The sequence below is a fragment of the Diadema setosum genome, chromosome 19 (genome assembly GCF_964275005.1).
Source record: "Diadema setosum chromosome 19, eeDiaSeto1, whole genome shotgun sequence".
NCBI lineage: Eukaryota > Metazoa > Echinodermata > Echinoidea > Diadematoida > Diadematidae > Diadema > Diadema setosum.
Genome location: NC_092703.1, coordinates 4,624,463 through 4,650,719, shown reverse-complemented (window position 1 = coordinate 4,650,719; position 26,257 = coordinate 4,624,463). Strand labels below are relative to the sequence as shown.

Genomic DNA, 26,257 nt, shown 5'->3' with positions numbered 1-26,257 from the left:
CATTGGATTGTGTATCATAATCATGGAATGCTATGCATTCTGTCTTATGCAACTGCTGTAAAAGTTGATATTTTCGCGTGACTAATTTTTCGCAATTGGCCGGGTAAGAAGAGTTTCGCGTGTTTTTAATTCTGCGGAATCAAGACATCACGCACAGGAACATATGGCTAGCAAAAATATTCGCATGCTTTTATTTTCGCGCTAGTTTCTGGTTGCGCGAAATGCGAGAAAATGTCAACACCGCGAAAATTTCCACTTTTACAGTACCGCGTAGTTCACTATTCAGCTACATTTTTTGTCTGATTTTTGGGAGACTTTGGTATTTATTCTCTCCCTTGACACATTAAAAGTGGATGATGATGATGCAAAGGAAGGAACAAAACAGACTTGTTTCTGTTCTATAGATTTTTATTGTGTTAGTTACACAAGATTACAAAAGGCAAGACAGATCACTACTTAACGTGTTTAGGAAGATTTTTACACACTGTAACAACACCAAGTTCAGCCATAAACTAGATTTGTTATAAACATGTACATCTACACGTGTATCAAATCTCTGGTATTACTGCAGAAATGAACACAGACAGGAAGAGATACAGTTGTACTGTACATTTGAATCACTGAGTGTGTTTGAGTATGTTCAAGCACTCTCTTCAAGTGTACCTACAGCTGTAGTACCTTACCATACTGTAACAGTGCGAGAGGAGTGCTTGAACACTTCCAAGGTGTACCTTACCTTTAATACCACACTTTGGCAGAGAGCCGCTCAAATGCAAACTGTTCAAATGTGTACTGTACCAGAAGTGCTCATAATGCATCACACTATGTCATAATACAAAAATTTGATTTTCTTTTAGAGATGCCTCCATGAAACATACGGGCACAAAGTGAATGACCCTGTTGCTATGAAACATGAGTCTGCTCTGACTGGAGTTCAGTATAACTTGTAAGGTAACTTATCTCCACAGAGAGCTGGAATGTTTTCAATCTGGCATGTTAAAGTTCAGTTTGGTTTGGTTCTCTTTTGAGCTCTTGAACACAGGCTAGCCCTTTAACCCGTTGAAGACGAGTCCCGAGTATACTCGGACAGGTGTCTATGGGAAATGCGTGTTGTAGCAAAATCAGCCTGTCCTCAACGGGTTAAAAAGCTGCTTTCTGGCTTTATGAAGGACTCCAATCAAGTCCGTGCAGAACATTACATCTCCTGAATAATATCAGCTCTGCTTATCCCTACAGGAACAATACTTTAATAGCAACCTGACTGACCTCTGAACAATTTTATCTTCTCCTAAATGTATTATTCATGATTGTTTGACACACAGAAGCTAAATTTCATGTCATATGAACAGCCCAGAGAACATTTTAGCCTGATGAACTCACTTCTTCAAAAGCATATTTTCCTTTTCTCTTTTTTAATAATCAAACGTATACAATGTATGTGTGTCTTGTCAGTGTAAGTACAAGTTACTCAGTTGCAAAGGATTTCAGTGACAAATTGAGTTGAAGAATGACATTGCGTCAAACAAATCTCATTACGATGTACACATATCCATATCAGGTTAATACACAATAAAAACAAAGCAGGGATACTTTAAATAGGGTATAGTTGAACTATTGACAGCATTCAGCCTGAGTAAAGTAATCATGGTTCTTACTTGTGCACAACTGAAATGGGCATCACATACTGTAAAAGTGGACATTTTCGCGGTGTTGAAATTTTTGTGCATTTCGCGCAACCCGAAACTAGTGCGAAAATAAAAGCACGCGAATATTTTTGCATGCCGTAGGTTCCAGTAGTTGATGTCTTGATTCCACGGAATTAAAAACACGCGAAACTCTTCCTACCCCGCCGAGAGCGCGAAAAATTAGTCGCGCAAAAATATCCACTTTTACAGAACATTCTGTACTATGGGAAGAAAGAAAAAAGGTTTCATAAATGTACAGTTCACTGTACATTGTACATAGTACAACTGTACATGAGAAATGCAGTGAAAGTGGTCCTTGGACTCATGGATTAAGAAATACATAAAATTCTTCATAGTAATTGACATTTGTTATATCTACAGCCCAAAGCATTTTTATAATTAAAGATTTTTTTGTGCTATCATGATAGATAAAAACATTTGCAGTGACAACTGTTCAAATCAGCTCTGTTCACTGCAAAGAGAAGTGCACATACAGAACTGACAAAAACATGAACAAAACATAACAAACCAAGAACAAAGCAGCTTAAGACGATGTAAAAAGGAAAAGAAAAATGTTACCCAGCACACAAACATGAAAGACTCTCATATCAAATGTTACAAGTGCGCAGCAGCCTTGATGCCTACAATGGAAGCCTGCAATTAAATATCCATTTATAAATATTTTGCGTGCAGTGAGACACATTGAATAAAGAAAACTCTGTGGAGATTCATATTCCTATACATTCATCAATAAATAAATAAATCGTTCTGAAAATCTGTACGCTGTTGGCATGCCCAAAGTTGGGTTGCATATTATCATCACATGACAATGCAGTGCAGCCACAACGTGCCGAACTATAAAGTTTGTTGCCATTTCAATGAACATGCAATCTTTTTTTTGATTCCCTACATGTACAAGAGCATGATCTCTTCCAATAATAACTTGTGAATTTACAAAGTTTGCAGGAATGCTTGTCTTTTCAGTTTTCTAAAAGCCTCGTGACAAAAAAAAACAATGTTATTTTCAAAACATGATTATTTCAATAAACAGAAAGGATGGGCTTTGTGATGATACTGCAGGTTCAATCCAGTTTTCATAGCGAAGTGTTCATCAAAGCAGTTTTAACCCATTGAGGACAGTTTGATTTTGCTACAACACGCATTTCCCATATTGTAGACACCTGCCCGAGTATACTTGTGACTTGTCCTCAATGTGTTAAGAATCAATGACTTGTGTGTGGTCTTTTTACAACTGTTACATGCTGACAGATAACTATTCATCTTACAAGCAGAGTAGTATTAAAAGTGGTGCATCTTGCATGGGATAATATCATGGAGAAGTCCTGAGCTTTGCTCACACAAAAATATTACACACACCTGGTAACAGTTTCTCATATAAGATAAATATTTATGTTATTCAATGTTGACCCAAATGTATTGTCACTAAAGACAAAATATTTGACCATCTGAAAAGTAAGATACAATGTTCATGTAGAACTCCGTACAACTGGTAAATCTGATAGACATATGGGTTGACATTATACAATATGATGTCGGCTGTATAAGTAGACTACAATTGTATTATAGAAGTTTTTTAACCAGATCATTGCACTTCAAACAAAATGAGTTCTACTGGCAGTCATCCTTCTACAGACACACAGAAATCTGAGCAAAACATATACTTTATATATCATCTGTTCTACTATTAAATCATTGTATTCTTGAAATACATGTATATACATATATATCTGTACTGTATCTTTTAGGAAGCATATCACAACAGACTGCAATGGTTATGCCTAAATCAAGAACCACATCATGATTAGTTACACAGTTTTTCTTGTCTTTTATTTACCAAGTCTTCCTCCCAGTATGCCTCTGATATTTTTGCTTGGTATTCACATTTCAAATATTGTATTTAAGGATATTCAAAGAGTATTCCAAGTGATTCAAATTATGAACAGTTTACTTGTTATGTTTGCTACACTTTTAGAAAAATAAAGTGGACATGTAAAAGGCAAGTGATTGTTCACAGCACAAAACTTTGCAAAACTAGATTTTTGAATTACTTTCTCTGAATCTCCTGTTTTTCAAAATAGCTTTAACTTGGAAGACAAAGCAAAGACATCTTTCCCTTACACATTCAGCACCCTGACAAGATTAGCATCATTATATTCATTCATGTACATCTGTGAAAATGTGGGTTAGCTTTTGGGTTCCCTCAATGCAGTGTATTTGGAGAGGACTTCTCTCGTTTCCATAGCAACCAGCGGTGCGGAGAGAAGGGGACAGGTGAGCCGTTGTTCTCTCTGTTAAAACGTGAACTCACAGCAGGCATAGTTGACATGAGAGGGGATACCTCTCTTTCTGCCCCACCCCTCTTCAGCTTGGGTTGAGGAGCAGTGGAGGGCTTTGAAGGCGAGAGTCGTGCACCATCGGTTCTTCCAACACTGCCAGAAGATGATGCGGTGCTTTTTGTGGATGCGGAAGAGAGTCTTGGAGGGTGCGGGGTACAGAGGTCAAGGGGTGGGCTGAGAGACTGGCCGGTGTCCTGGACATTGACAATAGACAGCTGGGATCGGCTCCTGATCTCCTGTGAGAGGTGGAGGTTGCTGAGTTGGTGAGAGGTTGGGCAGGAGGGCTCCCTGGGATCGGACCCATCATCCTGAGTCCGGAGAAATGTCTTTGAGGGACTTGTTCTGACCCTTGCATTATTCACCTCCCCAGAAGACTTCTTGCCAAGAGACACTGCGCATGGACTTTTAACAGCCGTCACCATCATCTCCTGTGAACCTGTTCGATGGCTGTTATCGCTACATGTAGAATGGCCAAGGGTTGAACCAGGAGTAGTGCCTACGCTGTGGTCAAAGGTTCTGTTAAATATGGCATCACCTTCCTCCACCTCCACCTCCACCTCCTCCTCGTCCTCACTGAATACAAGGCCCTCATCGTCGTCCTCATTTGGAGCTGTGTCTGCTGTACTCTTCTTATTGTCTGTCTTTGCATTGCTGTGTCTGCGTTTTCTGGCCGCCGTATTCCTACCAGTCTTCTTCTTGCGCTTCTGACTGATGCCTTTGGATGGTGGGTAGGACTTGGAAGACATGGTCAGACCATTGATAGCTGCAATAGACTTTAAGGTCTTGATGTAGGCTGCCATATCTTGCATGAAGTGTGGCAGCCTGATGCACTCCAGGCGAGCCATTCTCCGTATCCGTGGTAACGACTCCACACACACTTTCCCGGCATATAGGAGATGAAAGTCTATATTCTCCAAGTTTTGAAGTATTTCAACAGCACCTAAGGATAAGAGGAATTAAATGTGTTATTCTGTTTGTCAAATGTCCAACAGTTGCCTTACTCAATAAATGAAATAAATATATTGTACAATATTAGGGCCTAAAGGTTTTTTTTTTTTTTGGGGGGGGGGGGAGGATGAAAATTTAACAAACAAACAAACTTTGAATGGGGTTAATGAGACCAATGCAATAATTCATTAGAACTCTGAGTAAATTCAAACATGAAAAAAGTTACCCTTTTGCAAATAAGTACATAATAATATAGCCATGCTTCAAACTGTTGTCTAAATAAGGTATAGATGTGAAATTACTGAAGAAAAATGTAAATATATTCCATTACTCAATATTCTCAACAGAAGCATATTTTTTGTTTTGATCCAGATACATATGTTGATTAAATAAACTTTACTGACACAGAGAGAACTACAATAGATTTGTTCCCATTTGAAAATTCCACTGTAATCTCTTACCTTTAAAGTAACACTGGTCGTTGCCATAGCCACCAACCCCTCCTGGGTCCGGTAGGCTCCTCTTTACCCGCATCACATAGCGCCACCGGAGCTCTCGGTTCTCCAGGAAGTGACCAAGATGAGCAAAGAGCTCCTCAAAGGTCATGATGGAAGCCTTGCAGGCTGTGTCTGGAAAGATAAAGGTCATATCTATCTCATTTACTAATGGTACACTGGTTTCACACCCCACAACTTCTAGTTGAACCTTCTTGAAACACAGTGGTCTCCTGTTATAACAAAGACTTTGGGACCTGCAGTTTTCTTTTGCTATATCGACATCTTGTTATAACCAAGCATATAAACAATAAAAATACATAGAGTGGATAACATTGCAGCCCTAATTTTTACTTCGTTGTAACCAGAATTTTCTTATAACGGTGTTCGTTAGAACGAGAGTGCACTGTAAATCAGAAAACAATTCTCTTCAATTTTTTTCCATCACATGAAGTCAACATTTACATTGCAGGTCAAAAGAAGTTGATTTCAGATAAGAATTTGTTTCTATCGGTTATTAAAACAAGATGTATGCAAATGAATATTTAATGTTGTCGTTTATTTGTAATTGTCAGTGTTGGCAGTTATTACAGTTAACAATTTCAAGCAAGTATTATAACTTTGACTTAATTTGTTTTGTCAAATGATTAGACTGATAGGATTTTTGTAAGAATCATTTCAATGATTATTATACAGAACTACTTGGAACTTACCATGATCAATCTGTATCCACAAAACAAACAAAAGCTTCTGCAAATAATACTATTTAGATAACACTTTCTTCAATTGAAGTCACAGAGGAGTCGAGTTTACAGTTACTGCAGTCCTCAATACAGTCATATGGCTGTCGCTAAAAACACCACTGGTTCTAGTTTAAGCCCTCTTTCCATTGCAGAGATTCTGAAGAAGAAAAAAGATTTCTTAACCTGTTGAGGATGGATGAGTCCCGAGTATACTCGATCTATGGGAAATGCGTGTTGTAGCAAAATCAGCCCGTCCTCAACAGGTGAAGAAAAAAAAGATCACACACAAAGTTTGTTGGTCCAAGGACACATGACTTACAATATATGAGAGCTGGAATCCACAGAAACTTCTGATTGGCCTGGATCAAGGTGTTGATGGTAGCCAGCCCTTCCTCTGTTTCTTGGAGACGGGGCGACCGAAGCCGTTTTAGACCGAACTGTTCCCGGTTTGAGTACCAGGGCTGTAGTCCCTCATTCAGTGTGCGGAACTGGGATATTGGTTGCTAGTCAAGGTTAACTGTGACCTAACAGTCCAGTGGGGTGTTTCATCAGTTTAGTCAGCCCTCACAAGTTGTCAGTCTCTGACAATCTCAGCAAAATCTGTAGATTTGATTGGCTGAGAAGCTCTGGTCACAATGAGTGTTACCATGGTGATTGTCAGAGACTGACAACTTGTCAGGGCTGACGAGTTTCATGAAACGGTTCCCAGGAGTAACAGATCCACCCACATACTACATGTAACTGCATACCTCATTCTGCAGTTTTCTTATTATCGGTATTGAGCTTTACAGTTATCAGTTTATTACTTCTTCTTTTTTACTAAAAGCATCAGCAAATCAAGACTTGCCGAGGACTGTAATCATATGGCAGTTACTCCATTTTCAGCATATGATAGGATGAATATGCATTGCCAGATTGTGTGTAATTGACGTATTATTTTTCAATGCTCAATCACTTGCTTAAATGGACGTACAGTACTGGTTGAGGTGAGGATTCAGCTTGTAATATTTTGCGAGATATTAGAAGCCACCCTATGAAATGATAAAGAGCATACAATTCTAAGGGGAATCAAAAGTTTATTTGATGAAAATCGGTTTTGAAATGACTAAGATATCTAAAAACAACAACCAAAGAGATCCTAATAAAAGTTGTGGCCTGGTAATTTTATTAGGATTTTTTTTTTTTATATCTCAGCCATTTCAAGACCAATTTTCATCAAATAAACATTGAATCCTTCATGAAATTACATGCTCTTTCATATTTCATGTGAGGATTTTCATTATCTCACAGAAAAAAAAATGTTATAAGCCTGAATCCTCATCTCAACCAGTATTGTAAGGTCCCTTTAATTTGAAGCCATTCTTATGGAAACCTTACTTTTCATTTACACAACACATTACTTCCACAGTACTTTTTACATAAGATATCAGGGACATAAACAGATCTACTCCACAGGCCAATATCATACAGGGACTAATGGATCACTAATCAGTAAAGAAAAGATACACAGAGTAGATTTGAAGACATGCATTTTGCTCGCCAACAAAACACAATTGGGTACAGGTACTGTAAGACCAGAAATGTTCACATACATTTTTGTGAATTTCGCAAGAGCTAAGATTTGCCAAAATAAAACGCCCGCAAAACTTCCTGTCTACATTGTAATGCATTAGATGCCAATGGCAATTCACAAAATGTTAATGCTGCACAAAAAAGGCTGTCAGCTCCAATTTACAAAAATATCATACCATGAATATTTCTTGCTACACGTCATACACAGCCAAGTAACTACAGTCCGATATGACGGAAAGGATACAAAGTGTGTTCCAATCTCGTGGTTTGCCAGGCATATGATCCCCTTCTCTCTTAGGAACAGGTTCTCACTCGAGTCCTTAAGCCAGAGGGAGTATTTCCTGGCCTCAGGTCTGTTGGCTTTGGTGCTAGGACCACACCACACCATCTTGGCGCTGTAAAGGAGGGACAAACATATTGGCGTGTGATTGCTAGCTCTAAGAGCATTGGATCATTTTGCCCTGTTCTCTCTACCTCAATCTACTTCTGTACTCTAGTATAAAGAGTTATATTGAATTCTATTGATTTGATTTGATTTGATTTGATTTGATTTGATTTATTTATTCTTTTGTATGGCATAATTTTAATTTATTTAGCAATATAATCAAACATTTATTATTAACAAATATGATACTCATTATAATTTATAGCTGGTATCTACAGTGTACAATTTCAATACTTTTCATATCACACAGATTTGTGACAAAATTACAGTACATGTGTTATGAATGGTGACACAGAATGGTCACCAATAATAAGTTATGACGTATAAGCTTGACAATTTGGCAACCGATGATACAGTACAGAGCCTGAGATAGATTCCCTTTTTACGTGCCATAGTTCCATACTTCATTCCATCCTCAGGCTTGTCTCACGAAAATGCTAACCAATCCAACTTCTGTAACTAACCCAACAAATATTGCGTACATACTGGTCTGATTCTCTGCACATTCATTAAGAATTATCTCATTTGCATCTTCAAATGTTTCATGGAAGTGAAGCTAGTAAAGATTAGGGCCTACATTTTACACCTCATTTGATGAATCCTCAATTCTGATTGGTTGAAGATTCCCTCGCTAGATTTTTCTATATACTGCCCTGCAGTCAGCTAATTTTTTTTTTTTTTTTTTTATTAAGATGTGCATACACTGTGTATAACACCATACATAATTTCTCTGACCAGTAGCACGACAACTTCATTTCAATACTTACTTTAAGGCATAAATATCTTCAACTAAGTGGGCTGCAAATATTAACTACTTCTTTTGGGGTCATGGTTAAAACTATTTGCCCTCAGTAATTTCTCCATGGTAAATGCCCCTCATCTGGCATAGCACTGGCATAGCAATGTGTAAATCACCTCTGGACAAATGGTTTTATTCAGGCCCCAAAAAGAAGATAATATATTCATATTGCAACTGATTGACAAATTGCCCTACATCAATGTAAATAAGCACTGAATTGATTAGTGTTTTAGTAGTAGCCATGGAAAAAAAAAAAAATCACGGTTGTACATACTCTAGCAGGATTCGAACCTACAACCTCCTGATTTCCGGACAGGCGTCATCTCCACTACACCACTAAGCTTCCGCCTGACAACAAACGTAGGTTCTAATCCTTATAGCATGCAGCAGATAATACTGCTTAATCATTTAAATTCTTGAAATTCTTCCGTGGAGATGTTTTCATTGCAACTTACTGACAAATTGCCGTATGTAGACGTAGATTTCATATTAATATCACAAAACAGGATTTTTCTTGTTCTTGTTTTTGTTTTTTGTTTTTTGTTTTTTAAACTGACCTGCATGCAAGGTCCCTGGCCCAGCCGATGGTGATGTGACCATCAGCTCCATTCTGCTGGAGGTAGTGGCTGAGTTGCTGGCTCGCTGTCTCCCGTGTGATTCTCTCCCCATACATCTGCTCCACGCACAGGTTGCTTGTGCCATACTTGTGACGAACCTTCTCCAAGATGTGTGTTGCAGCAGACAGGAGATCGAATTCAATTTCAGCCCGTTTGGTCTGGGAGAGTTCTTCAATCTGCAATAGAGTAGCGACAAAAGTGGATGAATCAAATGAAATAAAAGTTGGTATACCTGATGTGTACAATGTATGACAACAGACATTGAAAACTAATCACATGTGGTGTGTCATCACATTACCCATAATTATGAAGTCGGAGATCATAAAAGGAAGAAATATATGTGTAAAGTCTACTTTGGTATAACCTGTACAGTTTTCTATTCTACAGTTAATTTTTTTTCTTATTTTTTCCTGTGAAGTAAGCCAATTATACACTGATATACAGCTTAACATCTGGGCCCCATCATTTCATAACAAGTTGATATGATAGCAACTCTTGCTGGAATGGCAGTTGTCATGGTAATGACAAGAATCCAGCTTCCTAATTGGCTGTTGCTATTGGAAGTTGCCATTCCAGCAAGAGTTGTTATCCAAACATCTTTTATGAAATGGGGCCCTGGTGTATTAAAAAAACAAAAACAAAAACAAAAAAAAACAACAACCAAAAAAACTCCCCCCCCCCTCAACATTACATGGCTTTCATGATGACGCTTCACACATTTTGCAGTAGGTTGTGATGAACATGTTATATGGAGGAAATTATTGCTGAAAGGCAGCAATTTGGAGTCTACCATACATGTATGCTTTACAATTCATAGATGTTTTCTGGTCCTGATATCTTGGCAGCATGCTATTTATTGAACCTCCTCTTCTCAATTTTGTTTCATAGTTGATATTCAATGAACGGAATTACTCAATGTCATACCACACACATCCAAAGCAAAATCTTAATCAATCATCGTATAGGCTACAGATAACTCTTAAGTAAGCATGTATAAATTTGAAATACATTGTAGGGTTGGACCTACTACTAATCGACCGCCTAATGTTTATTTGCTTGATAAGAATATTTAACACTGAAATTCACGTAAAAAACTTGACCTACGTGATTGAGAAAATCCAGCTCTATCAAATGCCGTTGTTCCCTTGTCGATTCGAAGTTTCAGTGCAAAAATATCGCCGACGAACTTACGTGGCCTCGTTTCAGCTCCCCGCGGTAAATCGCGTTTTTAGGATCGACCGCTGATTTTGCATTGACAATGCACGTAAACCGAGTTGTATTGAACACCGTGTTGTATGAAGCTTTTTAGAAGCCTTTTAGAAACTTCCATAGACATTACATTGTGCTGTCATTACGATTCGGTGAAAATATTCATTCGAAATTTTGTCCTTGATTAAAACCATTAATGAATAGTGAATTATCGCGTTTTCCCACACCATCCTAATCTACATTCAAAGCCAATCCATTTTTATGTGCTTTGCGCGCAGAGAAGTGCGTATTAAGTGTTCAGTGCGCGAATTATACGCGGTCGGTTTCAATAAGGGTGGTCGATATGTAGTAGGGCTACTATACTACATTCAGAGCACACTGGCCTTTCATTCACTAGGGTAGTCATTAGATGTTGCTAAACTTATAAAAATTGTAACTGGTGATAAGCACAATCAGGGTATGCAATCATGACTTTCTCACTTTAAAAAATTGTAACTTCTAAAAGAATGCACCAACTGACTTAAAAATTCACATGCAGCATGCTAAGACATCAGTAATCACATGTGGTAAGACAATAGCTAATTTCTTCTCATTTACTGTTAATTATTAAAGATTAATTACCAAAAAGTCCCCCAAAACCCACGTAATGCGTCAAAAAAAGCGTTTTACAACTTACGTAAAATCAAGATTTGAGGTCCATATTTTAAGTCTACCCCTATGTGTTTGGTATCAAATTAATGGATTTTTTCCTGGCATTGCTTGCATGCAATAAAAAACAGTGGCTCTCTCAGCTGGAGAAAGTTATAAGGTCTGAAGTCCCATCCTGGTAGGAGTGTAATGCTGGCTTATTTTTGTGACATTGTGACCTTTTAACCCATGCTGTACAGCTATACATGGAGAAACAGCTTATTCTTCTGCTTTTCCTGAGAGTACTGAAGACACACTACAATATGGTGCGCTGTTTGCCAATAAATGTTCAGCCAGTTTTGAGTTTTGAGCCATTTTCAAATGCTGAGTAAAATAAGTGCAGCCGTTTTTCAGTATTTTCAGTGAGGTATATCCTAATTTGACTACTTTAAAGAATCTTTTTCCCTTATTGAATATCCTTGTTTTTTTAACCATGAATTGTACATATGTAGAAATCTATTGTGTGAAAATTTTAGCAAATTTGAGCAATAGGAACTTATTTTTTTATATTTTTACAAATTGCTGAGCATAAAAAAGTGTGATACACGCCCATGTTATACTGCATGAAGGTCATATGATAAGTGTTCAGTGTTCATATTTCAATGCTTGTTCAATTTCTAAAGATATCATAAGCAAAAACATAGTGTTTTGGCTGAATATGTCATTGTTTGAGTGTCACAGCTTGGATATCAACTCGAGTCATCATAAATCTCACGTTCATTCTTCTATCTGTGTTTACAAATATGAGAATTGATCCAAACACTGTGCGCACATTCAAGGTCAAACTGTACAGATAATTTTTTAATGAAAAATATATCTTCCAAAGTACCAGCCCTAATTTCATAAAAATTTGTAATAATGGCCACTATATGTCTGTTACCTATTCCTGAAAGTTTCACCTCTTCACTCTTTGGCAAAAGTGAAATATGATAAAATATGTAAAAGTGGTTTTATTTGAATTCCAAATAATGCCTACAAAATTGATCATCCATTTCGAGAAGTGAAAATATGAAATTCATTCACATTTTGTGATAATGTCATGGCTATGTACTGGTGGTGAATGAAAGGGATATTAATCAGGAATATCTAACAGCAATATCAGATGAAAAAAAACATTCTCCTTTTTTTTAATGAATTTTTCCAATATATTAGTCATTTCAATGTAATTCGACACCCCTAATTTAAATGCTAATTTATGCGCAGTTTAATGCAAAATTTAGACTCTTTCTTTACATGAAATGAAAATTTGAACACTCAGCTACAACAAACAACAAAAAAAGCATTTTCACCAAGTTTTTTCATTTTTGCCCTGTTACACAATTGCATACCCTGATTGTGCTATGGACCAACTCCAAACCACTTCCAAACAAAGGTGATGCAAAATATACATTTACATTAAAGCTTACAGAACATGCATAAATATATAGTTAATGAATATACTGTAAATGAATCATCATTTCGTGTCATACCAGAGTGAATCAAAGAGGGAGATATAATCTTGGTGGTAATTTAATATAGAATGAATATAAGTAGTTCTCACTTTTTCTGGAGCCACCTTGAACTGGAAGTGGGGGGCCACGCCGTGCTTCAGGAACTGCAGCTTCTGCTCTTCCAGGTTTAGGGGGTCAATTTTTGATCGGAACCTGTTGGGCGTCTCGTCGTACTTCTTGATGACAACCTTCTTTGGAACGTGGCTGCGGTGGTGATGTGGCAGACCGCTCTGGACGGTGTGATTGCCACTACCACTCCTCGCCTTCTTCCGCTTCATGCTACCACAGATCGTTGCTGATGGCTATACGTCCATCCAAGCCTCCTTATACTCATAATCTCCAGTAGTCACATCATTTTTCACTCCATTGCATCACTTTCCTGCACACAAGGAGAAATGTTATAATAAGTACTGAGAATAGCTATATGTATACAATTAAATTGTTGTCTTTAATGAAAGAAATGAAGAAAACAAGAATTCGTTGCATTTACACTGATGAAGGGCAATCTGTCAATCAGTTACAATAAAAAAGTGACTCGATGCAACAGCATCAGAAGATATTTCAAAACATTGAATTGCCATGCCTATAATGTTGGAATAAAAGTGCATATAAATCGATGCAAGGACCACTGGATTAGGTCGGTAGACAAAAGTCCTTTAACTACGTCCTTCAACCTACAATAGCTGAAGGTGCAGGTTGTAAGCCTGTATTGATCTAAATAGCAATAATAATGTTTCATGTCACCTGCGCCTGCTAGCTGTGCTGTGATAATCATACTACTTAGGGTTGGGGGTACCACGTATCGACACCCTAAGGATCTGTAGCTTGTTTATTCTAAAAATATAATACAAATCCGCCTAATTCTTACCTCAAATATGCCATAAATACTGCAGTTTTGAATGTCGTGACCGTCTCGTTGATTATGAATCTCCGTTTTAAAATAGCGCAATTTTAGTGCGTGCGTTCCGTTTTCTTCGCGCAGCTAAAAAGGGAACCTTGCGATCGGCACCCCCTCTCCTCCATAGGTATAGGCCTACACGTGAATTTCACAGCATAGGTAATACACGTGAATTTCACAGGCCATAGGTAATACACGTGAATTTCACAGCCATGCGTCGTTACTGATCGGATGTGCAATTTTTAGCTTGGTTTGTTTGAGTTTGATTTTCGTTTCTTCGTTTTTATTGTTTTTATAGCTAATGACACTTAATCCCGCGCGTACTTTTTCGTTCTATACGCAAACAGCCATGATACGGAGGGTGTCGATGGGAAGGTGCCCTGTCGATAGGTGGTGCCCCAACATACTAGGACCGTGACCAGCCCAATTTTGTGTTACTAATAGCAAAAGACAATGTGCTTTTGGTCTTTAATACTATATTCTCAGCATTACGAGAGCAGTATTATAAAACATTAGTTCATACCTCTGCAAAAGCCGGTACCCCTACCCATCATGTGAACACTCCAGTTCTCCCCTCACAGGCCTGAGCGATTCGCCGCTCACCGTACCTCGTAGTCCCGGAGAAGCGGGCAGAGAGAAAGCCAAGTGACCGGCGAGTCGAGTAATACAGTATTCATCGCATAATCGGGCATCTGATAATCGGGAACCTCGCTTAAATGACATACACTTCCCAGAAACATTTCCAATGCACGTTATTTTCACTGGATAATCGGGCGGGGACCTCTGATAAACGGGACAATTTTTCTTCAAGCGATCTTTGATTTTGTTGATATTTTACACAAAAAATCTACCAAAATACCACAACAATATTTCAAAGATTCCCTATCAGTTGTCGTTTACATCAAACTTACAAAGCAAGCTTCGGACTGGTGTGTTTTGACCTCCATCCATCCAGTACACATACATTTCAGCTCGCTGCCCGCCTTCGCTTTTCTGTACATGTGTATATATGGCGAGCTAGATCGCTACATATTGACAACACATGTACAGTGCAGTGATCGCGGTATGTAAAGTAAACAATGAAGCCGTGATGATTGAATGATTGAAGGACTTTTCATTGACGTTCCCACATCAGTTCTGCGTAATCATTTCCCATGGTTGTGGATATGTATTTATACGGAACGCCCTACGTGTCCAAGAATTCTACGAATATAAGAAAGTGCTAGCTTTTAATCCACATATTTTGTGTTCGAAGAGAGGTGACAGAAGAAGAACCCGGTTGCGATTACTCTACATCATTGCGAGAATGCAGGGAGAGCTAGAGGGTCGCGCCGAGGGGAAGCGTGGTTGTGTATTCATGTACATGTACAGTACGTCAGTATATGCATGTGTGTGTGTGTGTGTGTGTGTGTGTGTGCGTGTGTGTGCACTACATGTACATGTCGTATGCCGTTAGTGTATGGTGAGTGCTCATCGCGAAATCGGGCACCCCGCTTAAAGGGGCCGTGTTTGCTACTCCCAACCTGTCCCGATTATGCGATGAATACTGTACCAAACGTTGAACCGCGGCTTCACAGAGAAGCCGGTGTGTGGACGTCATAAAGGTGGTGCGCGCAAGTGACCCGACTTTACGTACGCGTACACGCTTGAACGGTCACTTGGCAACAGAGCTCGTACGCACTGTGATTGGCTATTGATTCTCAACCGGTCATGCACCTGTTCGTGAGTTCTCGAGAGCGCACATTACATTATGACTAAACTTTATGAACAGCAAAAACAAGAGCCTGCTATGTTGAATTCGTGGACGGACACAATGCCATGGACACTACCCATGCACTCTCTCCGAGCTTTGGCCGATGGTTGCCCATGTATCATCATCGTGATTACTTTCTTCTGTGAAAGAGCACTTACCATTATTTTATTTTCTTAATCTTTAAATCAGCCTGTGTAATCACGATATGTAAATAATAATGAATGTCAGCGTTATTTTATCCTTTCTCCAGGAAGGTGGAAGAGGATTGTTTTCTTGTTCTTTTTTTACCTCCTATTGTAGCTTGTTCTTCATTCTTCATGCAGATGTTCAATGGTTAATACATGTACATGTACATTGTTATGAGAATTATCAGCTAGGGAGAGATCTGATCCATGGGGGAGGGCACTCCGGGTGCACGCCTCCCCTTTATCTTTATTTATTTATGTATTTATGTATTTATTTATGTATCTATTTATTTATTTATTTATCATTATTACTATTTTTGCTTGTCAGCCAAGGAAACCCGGAAGTGGTACTAGAAATATTTTTCGCACCACCCCCCCCCCCCCTCTACAGAATTCCTGGATCCGCCTCTGATTATCAAATAAAGTCTCAACAGTATGTATGTTTGGCAATACATCTTACTGTATTCGATTTTTAACTCTAAAAGTGCATGATTATAAAGTTGAGTTAAACAGCAACAAAGCTATAAATCAGCAATTTATGTTAAAATGTACAATTGTGTACATAATTAAAATCATCTCTGATGAAGATTATCAATAAAATGCATGTGTGCAAAAGTATGCACAGGGGTGCAAAGATCGAATCAGACCACTGCAAACATGATCCAAACAGTTTCCTTGAACGAGCCTGCATAATATACAGGATACATGTACGTAGTCTGAAGGTGAGTGTTTGTCAGCTTGCACTGCTTACATTCAAGATGTGATACAGCAATAATAGTCGGGGAAAATAAAACAGCCATCTAAAAAAAAAAGTGTTAGAACAAAGACATGAACTGCATTTTATTATCCTTCGAGTATATAAACAAGGAACCAACAACACTGATGCTGGACTCCAACATTGAGCACACATTGCATCAATTCTTACAAACATTCCTGCAGATAACAAACTCCATGGGAAACAGAGAAAAAGACAATACCATTGTACAAAAAAAGATTCCTCTGTTGAAGAGACAGGTGTCAATGTTGAGTACACTATAACTTGTTTCCATGAACAAGTTCCTCACAAAACACATTTAAATAAACAATGTTCTATACAGCATGTCAATTAGTAACAAGGAAAAGTAGAAATTACGCGGTGCGTAATATATGTCCCCGCCGGAAGTAGCATTTTGTAGCAAAATGTGCAATATAGGTAAAAAATCAAGGTCAAAGGTCAAAGAAGTCAAAGGTCAAAATTCTGTGTAAAAGTTTTGAAGCCCTCACCTAGTGCCATCACATAAAGTAAACGGAATCGAAATCGGGTTAGAAATGGCAAAGGAGTAGCATTTTATAGCCAATGTACAATACAGGTCAAAAATCAAGGTCAAAGGTCAAAGAAGGCAAAGGTCAAAATTCTGTGTAACGTTTTGAAGCCCTCACCTAGTGCCATCACATAAAGCAAACGGAATCGAAATCAGGTTAGAAATGGCGAAGGAGTAGCATTTTGTAGCCAATGTACAATACAGGTCAAAAATCAAGGTCAAAGGTCAAAGAAGGCAAAGGTCAAAATTCTGTGTAGAAGTTTTGAAGCCCTCACCTAGTGCCATCACATAAAGCAAACGGAATCGAAATCGGGTTAGAAATGGCGAAGGAGTAGCATTTTGTAGCAAAATGTAGGTCAAAAATCAAGGTCAAAGGTCAAAGAAGGCAAAGGTCAAAATTCTGTGTAACGTTTTGAAGCCCTCACCTAGTGCCATCACATAAAGCAAACGGAATCGAAATCGGGTTAGAAATGGCGAAGGAGTAGCATTTTGCAGCAAAATGTACAATATAGGTCAAAAATCAAGGTCAAAGGTCAAAGAAGTCAAAGGTCAAAATTCTATGTAGAAGGTTTGAAGCCCTCACCTAGTGCCACCACATAAAGCAAACGGAATCGAAATCGGGTTAGAAATGGCAAAGGAGTAGCATATTGTAGCAAAATGTACAATATAGGTCAAAAATCAAGGTCAAAGGTCAAAGAAGGCAAAGGTCAAAATTCTGTGTAGAAGTTTTGAAGCCCTCACCTAGTGCCATCACATAAAGCAAACGGAATCGAAATCGGGTTAGAAATGGCGAAGGAGTAGCATTTTGTAGCAAAATGTACAATATAGGTCAAAAATCAAGGTCAAAGGTCAAAGAAGTCAAAGGTCAAAATTCTGTGTAGAAGTTTTGAAGCCCTCACCTAGTGCCATCATATAAAGCAAACGGAATCGAAATCGGGTTAGAAATGGCGAAGGAGTAGCATTTTGTAGCAAAATGTACAATATAGGTCAAAGGTCAAGGTCAAAGGTCACGACTGAAATTCTGTGTAGAAGTTTCAAAGCTCCCATGTAGTGCTATCATATAAAGCAAACAGAATCAAAATTGGCTCATAAATGACAGAGAAGTAGCAAATTGAAGATTTTGATCACACACGGACGCACACACGGACGCACGGACGGACGCACGGACGGACGGACACACACACGTACGGAGCCCGTTTCATAGTCCCCTGCTCGAACTCGTTCGGCGGGGACAATTATATTCTTATGATGACATGTACACCTGGTACCTGGAGCTTGCAATTATTCAAATTTACACTGGTCTGTGCCTTTAGTTTCACTCCTTTGATAAAAACACTAAAACCATCGAAGTACAATGTAATTTATGTTCAAACATTTCTTGTGAAGCAGATTCCCCTGCAATGGAAATGAGTTGTTAGAGCTTTACAAAACATCACAATTAGATGAGATAGTGTAGTACAGACCTTTTTGACTCTCATAGGATAAAGTCCCCATTGTGCCTGTTTGTTTGCAACAACTTCACAACAAGATGATGCACCCACTCAACTTCCCAGTGAAAAGAGCAACTGGTCGGACTAGCATTTCTGTTCACATGAAATCATACTTGTATTATTCAGTGTTACATGATAATAGCATCAAATATCATTCTGCAATTTGGGAGCACTAGTCGTTTTATTGCCCTCTCACCAATTCTCAAGAATATTATATGAACTAATACATCAATCATAGTTTGTAGATAATGAAGTGAAGGTAATTGTCCACATGAAACAACATTTTTTAAACTCATCTACAAAAACTTTCTATTAAAGGGGATGGCTAGTAACCGATCAGTGGGAATCAGTGGGAATGCTGAGGGATGATTGTTCCAATCCTTGTGGGATTCATTTAAGAGTACATTATATATATACTGTTGTGTGAAAATTATTTGCTTCAGAACAGCCTCATATTCAAGTAATGTGCAGTTTAATGCCCTGTCACTGACCAGGCACGCTAACCTGGAAACATTAAACTGCACATTACTTGAATATGAGACCATTCTGAAGCAAATAATTTTCACACAACAGCAGATATATAATGTACTCTTAAATGAATCCCACAAGGATTGGAACAATCAACCTCCAGCATTCCCACTGATTCCCACTGATCAGTTACTAGCCCTCCCCTTTAACCTGGAACGTTGTCATTACATAAAACAATAATGGTATCCTTGGATCTTGCCTCAGAGGGGACATTTTGTTGCCTTCATGCAAAAAAAAAATAAAAAAATAAAAAAAAAAATCATTCTGAATACTAGTACAAGTTCAAATTTCACATTCACTTTAAGTTTTAAAGGAATGGTATAATTTTGGTTGAAATTGGGCTTCAGGTTTCTATAGGCTTTTTTTGTCAGATAATGAGAAACCTCACATGAAATATGAAAGAGCATACAATTCTAAGAGGAATTCAAAGTTATTTGATGAATATCGGTTTTGAAATGGCCGGCATATCCAAAGCAAAGGGATCCTTATAAAAGGTGGGGCCCACCTTTTATTAGGATAACTTTGTTTTACTTTGTTTTGGATATCTCAGCCACTTCAAAACTGATTTTCATCAAGAGGTTTCTTACCTTGCAAAAAGTTGAAAGCTCAATCCTACATTGTAATCTCAACCAATACTGTCTGCACCATCCCATTAACATACTGAGATATACAAAAGGAAATGCTGATCTACACTGTACAGCTGTACATGTGTATTTATTTGCACTAAGTTTCTGGATGGAATCCTAACGGTTTACTCTGCACCAACACTTGAGGTATATTTCATTGCTTGCCACTGCTTAGGTTTTATATTTGTATTCACAAATACACCACTAGGCATAAATCCACAAACAAGTTCTGTTTAAAATTGAATTAATATCATCAAGCATTCTGCTTTCAAGATGAACATAGACACACATACAATTAGACACATGATGTAAACATATGTACACTATACATATGTATATGGGGAAGGCATTAAAAACTAGCACATGATGCATTAATGTGCATGACTTACTAATGTTGTGATGTGGAGTAATTTGTGCAATAGCAGTATAGGTGTAGAGCATGAGGATATTTCATGGTGTACTTCCATTGCTTGAATTTCATTTTTTTAAAGGTTCAGCCTCATTCTCTCATTCTTTGACAAGAGAAAGGATTTTTTTCCACTTTCATAATAAAAGGATTTCCTCTCAGCTGTCAAGAATACAATGGATTGTATTCTACCAATCCAAGCAAAGAAAAAACTATATTTTTCTTAATCATTGCATAGAATTTGTTCTCCTACATGTAGCTTGCACATTTCAGCACAGAGATGATAGTTTGTGGAATCAATGGACAAAACTTACAAACACAGTTTCATCCGGTCCATGGATAATGCAAGATTCACCTTAAGTAAATGTATGTGACACTTTGTGTGTGAAACAAGAATCAGTTCATGCAAACACATGCATGGACAAGTACACCTTTTTTGTGCTTGCTTTACAGTAAATAGACAAGGTTGAAACCATCGATATGATTTCAGCTATACCTCTGTGACTTCCTACTGAGCCCCTTATGATAAGTTCAATGAGAGAAGTGCAAGATTAAAAAAAAAAAAAAAAAAAAAAAAAATTCATGTGAAATTGTTCTTGTACTGAGAAGCATGGCTATCAACAGCAAGGCGACACAATCTGTGTATTTTTTATTGATGAGGATTCACCTCCCCCCCCCCCACACACACAAGGAAAAAAAAAAAACAAAACCTCAGTCATAGAAAGGCTGTGGCAATGTTCAAACTTGATACATTCTCTAACAAAACTTATTTTCAGCTTCTTAGCTTCATCAACATGTGGTAATAAGCATTCACTGCCTGCACTTTCACAAATGAAGAAGTGAGCATACACTTAAACGAAATTGCCCTAATGACACTGAAATTCACTTAATTAAACTGACTGACCCAGGCACAAATAATGATGAACAATGAATTATGATTTAACCTTGCATTTTTCAAACTAGTACCAAGTGAAATAAACACATCAGAAATAACAATGCTGCATGAGGTGGTGTTGCAAGTGCGTGTCATTCGTACAGGTCTGCATGAGCCTGTTGTGCTAGTCTAATGTATCCATCCTTTTCAGCGGGAGTCATTTGCTCAATGAGCTCTGATGTGATATCTTCCAGTGCAACTGGTCTCCCTGCAACCATGACGACCATGTCTTCCTCCTCTTCTTCTTCCTCCTCCTCCTGCCTCACTGGCATCCCCCCATCCATAGGCACACCAAATGCAAATCTATCTTCTGTCATGAGATGGTTTGTCGCCATTGGAAATTCCTCGTCGGAGGCGCTGGCATCGCTCTCATTGTCGCTGTTCGGTTCGTGATGGAAGCTTGGCCGTTGCCCGACTTTCCGTTCGTGAGCTAACAGCGCCCTCATGATCTCGCCCTCATTTGCCTTATCGCTGTGCCGAGCACCGCTCTTCTCACTGGGCACCGCACCGCTAGCTGAGGGTGCCATCTCAATGATGGCACCATCTACTGTGCTTGCAGTCATCCAGATGGGGCGCTCCTTTGGTGCTGGCTGGTTCTCCGCAGGTCCCTGATTGTCTCCTCCGATGTTAATGGTGACATCCTGGTGGTACAGGTCTGCAGTGGTGCGGTTGCCCTCTCTCCATCCATGCTGGGGCCCTCCAGCATTGACACCCCTCTCCCCTCCTCGTTTCCTGCAGATCGACAAGATTTGGAATCATCATTACTCACAAGAATATTCATTTTACATGATGTCAGCACAGGTGAACTCTAATTTCATGGTCTATTTTTTGACCTAAATTTATGACTTTTTCAAAGAAAAGAATAATCATAGAACTAGAAAAGCACTCTGAGAGCGCAGACCTCCGCCAAGCATGCAGCTCATTTCCACCACTGATCTTGTTCTTCCATAGAGATACAGATCAGTGATTTCCACCCATATAGATACGTACATATGTAGCATTGTGTGCTGAAAGTCACCCGATTTCCTGATATAGAAGCCTTTGTTACGTCACAAACCCTCAGCTGCACGGTGCGCCTCGCCCTAGCAGAAACTAGAGCACGCACTTTAGTGCGCGCATGCAAACTTCAAATACGCGCAGCCTGAACTCCCAAGTTCATTGACCCTACTTGCCAAAATATCAAAAATCCTTCATAAATTCCCCAAAAATTCTCGGATCACTACCAAAAGTTAATCGTTTGTTACTTGTGTCATTCTCAACCTTTCCTGCAAGTTTCATCCCAATCCATTCACTACTTTTAGAGTTATTTTGCACACGGACAAACGAACTAACGAACTATATTGTAACTAACGAACAAACCAACGGTAACGAAAACATACATACATTGTAACCTCCTCCCTTGGCGGAGCTAATAAGCTGTGTCAAATGCAAATAAATTTTTATACACATATCAACCTGATTCAAGATTGGTACATGTCATGATACAGACAAGTGGTATTTAAAGGATTTCCATTCCATTATAGAGATACATGTTACATAAATTTACTCTAACTCAGTCATATTTATTTGTCACAGTCTCTGAGAGGGGTTTTACCTTTTGTAACAAATTGAACAAACTATGTGTAAAATATGCGCAATAGAATTGAAGTTTTCATTCTTTGTCCACTTCTACAATCTCCCATTTGTGACACACTGCACGCACAGAAGTTGTGTACAGTGTAGGCCCTGCTTTTCTCACTTACTTTTCTACATGTACCTTCTGTTTTTGTGTTTTCATGTATCTCAGTGGATCAGTAAGTAGATATCAGTAAGGCACTGGATGAATGAGACTACTGTATGTGATAGTTGCTATTTTGTAGTGTTCATTGGTGGGCAGAACATACTGGCAGCTTTCCCAAGGGAGAACGTCATCACATCAATGTTTAAAGCCATATGGTTGAGTGTTAATACTTTCAGTAAAATTAAAATGTTCATGTATGTCATGCACTGATTGATTAATAACCAGCAACAAATAATTTGTAAGACATGAAACAGTGTGTGAAAAGTACATTATTTCAGGGAGTAGCATATGCACACATATTTGAAACTTAGTACTTGTAGGTACTGTTTTCATGAGGCAAAAAGCTGTTTTGCGTGTGCCATTGAATTTGTGTTGATGTTGCCCATATGAATTCCAAAGAAAATTCAATATAATCCTGTACATTCCTTTCTCAGTATTTTGACTAAATGACATGAATATGATGATCTTAAAATCAGAAATTATACATGTATACAGAATGTTCAAAACCACAGGATATGATTTTTTTTTTTTTTTTTTTTTTTTTTTGGGGGGGGGGGGGGTTGTACTTGTAAGTCCCTTAATAGCATTTCAAGCCTGTTGCATGAATCTGTTATTACCCATGTCAGACATCTGAGCTGTGGTTCTACAATATTTGCATTCGCCTCATTTTCAATGCCAGGACGAAAAAGAGGGATATCTTTCTTATATCTACCCCCCCCCCCCCCTTTTACAAATGCCCTATGGGATTTACATGTTAAGAAAGAGGGGAATATGGCATCAGGACACTTGAGCACTCAGTGGTGAACATTTGCTGTTGATGAGAGTTTTGCAACAGAGGGCAAATTCCCATACGTTAATAAGTAAGAATAGAGGACGATCGCTGCAGCTGCCTTCTGTATGTCATGTGTGTGACTGTGTGCACTATATGCAATGCTTGCTGCTTGTCTGGGCTGTGCATGGTATGGTTGCAGTCCAGTAGTGTACATAGAGCTTGGGTTGGCGCCAAGTGGAAATTGTCACTGGGAATTGTAAAAGGTTGATATTGTTATAATTTCTATACTCAAGATGCCTGAAATGGGTAATAATAGTTATGGATTGGCTACTTTTGGGGGATACAACATTAATGGCCCTCACTTCAATCGCATTGCCCTCGTCTTTGACTTGGGCAACACAATTGTAGTTCAGGCAATAATAATGTCATATTCTCCTCAAGGCTAGTCGATATTATATTGATGTCAATAATCATCTTTAAAATGTTACTATTGATCACCATGTTTAGACTACTGCTCAAATCTACAAATTTACCTTGCATCAGGTAACTGAACAGGAGTTGGTTCTAGGATTTCCTGAGCTAGCTTGATGTTTTCAACATCTCTCAGCAGATCGAAGATGGGCTTCATCTGTTCGTTAAATTTCACCATCTGCGTGACGGAGTCTCTCCTGGGCACAGCGCTCTCATCCTCCTCAACGCTCTCCCCACAGTAGGTGCATTTCATGTCCATGGAAACGGGGTCGAAGAGGAGTTGGGCATCAAACTCGTTGTACGTCTTCGAGCACTTTGTGCATTTAAACAGTGCCTTGCACGTCGAGTCCCTCTCTCGATTTTCAATTTTCTGGCGCATGCGGTCCAATTTGAATCTGACCACATTGACAAACGTCTTGTAGTTGATGTAGTAGTAGTAGTGGCGGTTCGCTCTCCCGTCTGCTTGGGTCTCCACCCGCATGACTTGTTTCAAGAGCTTGTCATTCTTTATCTTCATGAGCAGAGTTCTGAGTTGCTTCTTGTCAAACTTGAGGAGCTCGGCGAGATCATCCTCCTTCATGATGGAGTTGCGCACGAGGAGATCCACTATCAGGGCGTGCTCGATGGAGTAGAAGCTGCGCATGATGAACTTGGCCAGACGCTTCAGTTTGTCAGGTACCTCTGTGAGAACACCAGGCTCCGCTGCTGCTGCACCGGCAGACATCTTCTACAGCTCTCGGTGCCCACAGTGAACAAAGATTTCTAGGAAGAAAGATGAGATAGCTGGGGATAAGAATTGTGTTATCTGAAAACAAGCAAACAACAAATAAAACACCTTCAAAATACTAAAATTTGTACGATCAGTAGTGCACAAATTTACACATTTACTAAGCACTTCAACTTTCTGCTTGACAAACTTTTTGAATTCAATAAAAGAACATAAAAACACCTAAATCACAATTGGCTAATCTCTGATGGTAGTTTGGTATGTTATACAGTTCTGGCCCAAAAATATCTTTTGAAAAACTAGAATTTAACTCAAAACACCTCTCTCATCAAGACTATGAGCTGTAAGATTTTCAAAATAAAACTTGACTGAAATAATAACAGCCGGGTCATTGGAATGTGTTTATGAACAGTCCAAATATATCCTCATGCACAGGACAGTTTATAAACTGGATTATAAATCAAGACGTATCTTTGAAAAACAGTATGCTTTCTTCACATTATATATCACATGTTCATGCATGAAAGGACAGACAGAAAATAATATGCTGTGGAAATCAGCCCTGGCGCTGTATCAATCACACACGAACGCTGTTTGATGGGGCCGCATTCACGAGTATTATACTGTGCAAGAAAGTCCTACCGCTGTGCTTATGTACCTCTATATACCACTCCATGGGGCTGAAATCACAAGTGTAAAAGAGAGTCTTGCCTGGTAGGTGGATAAGGAGGGAAATAAGCCCAAGTAGTACAGTGGCGGGGCCTTTATTCCAAGTATGCCCTTGAACCCTGTGTACAATGTACAGATAGCAATTTGAGTTACAAATCATCCTCGATCACTTTGAAATGGTCTTTCTACTTTTCCTCAGCCTGACCACAGTGACAGGTGTACAGCGACAGGGTTGTGTATGGTGAACTTTTCCTTCCACAATTACAATACAATAGCCAGCATTATGTCAGACAAGATAACCAACATCACAATACTGTTTTATCAGTCTTTCTGGTAATATCCATTTACAGCAAACTCAAAACTAAAGTACCACTGACTAATGTTAGATCTACACATACGTGTGAAATTGTATTCAGTTTAATGGTGAATGTAATTACTTCAACAGCATGCAGCCCATGAATGTTTGACAATATTTTCCTCTTTCATTTCATGTACACCTGTACAAGTTGTTGTAATTTGAAATCTAGTAATTGGTACATGTATGTATAGTGGACATACAATTGTAGCTGGTTTAAACTTTTTTTTTTTTTTTTTTAATAAATAGCTCCAGAGGTCCAGAACATAAAGTCTAGAACACTCTGTCTCTACATTTCTTCTAGCCATAGTCTAGA

General features: G+C 38.7%; 2 protein-coding genes across 2 annotated transcripts; both read right to left on the bottom strand.

Annotated features, from left to right (window-relative positions):
* Window positions 1–3,520: 3,520 nt before the first annotated feature.
* LOC140242659 (uncharacterized) lies at window positions 3,521–14,590 on the bottom strand. Its single transcript, XM_072322416.1, has 7 exons — window positions 14,468–14,590; window positions 13,097–13,425; window positions 9,601–9,836; window positions 8,044–8,194; window positions 6,547–6,715; window positions 5,452–5,619; window positions 3,521–4,982 (listed from the first exon to the last, which is right to left on the bottom strand). Exons 2-7 carry the CDS (start codon window positions 13,322–13,324, stop codon window positions 3,907–3,909), a joined length of 2,028 nt encoding a protein of 675 aa, XP_072178517.1. The 5' UTR covers window positions 13,325–13,425; window positions 14,468–14,590; the 3' UTR covers window positions 3,521–3,906.
* Window positions 14,591–21,151: 6,561 nt separating this feature from the next.
* On the bottom strand, window positions 21,152–24,914 carry LOC140242916 (general transcription factor IIE subunit 1-like). The gene is made up of 2 exons (XM_072322663.1): window positions 24,253–24,914; window positions 21,152–21,899 (listed from the first exon to the last, which is right to left on the bottom strand). The coding sequence occupies exons 1-2, from the start codon at window positions 24,912–24,914 to the stop codon at window positions 21,260–21,262; spliced, it is 1,302 nt and encodes a 433-aa protein (XP_072178764.1). The 3' UTR covers window positions 21,152–21,259.
* Window positions 24,915–26,257: the final 1,343 nt, after the last annotated feature.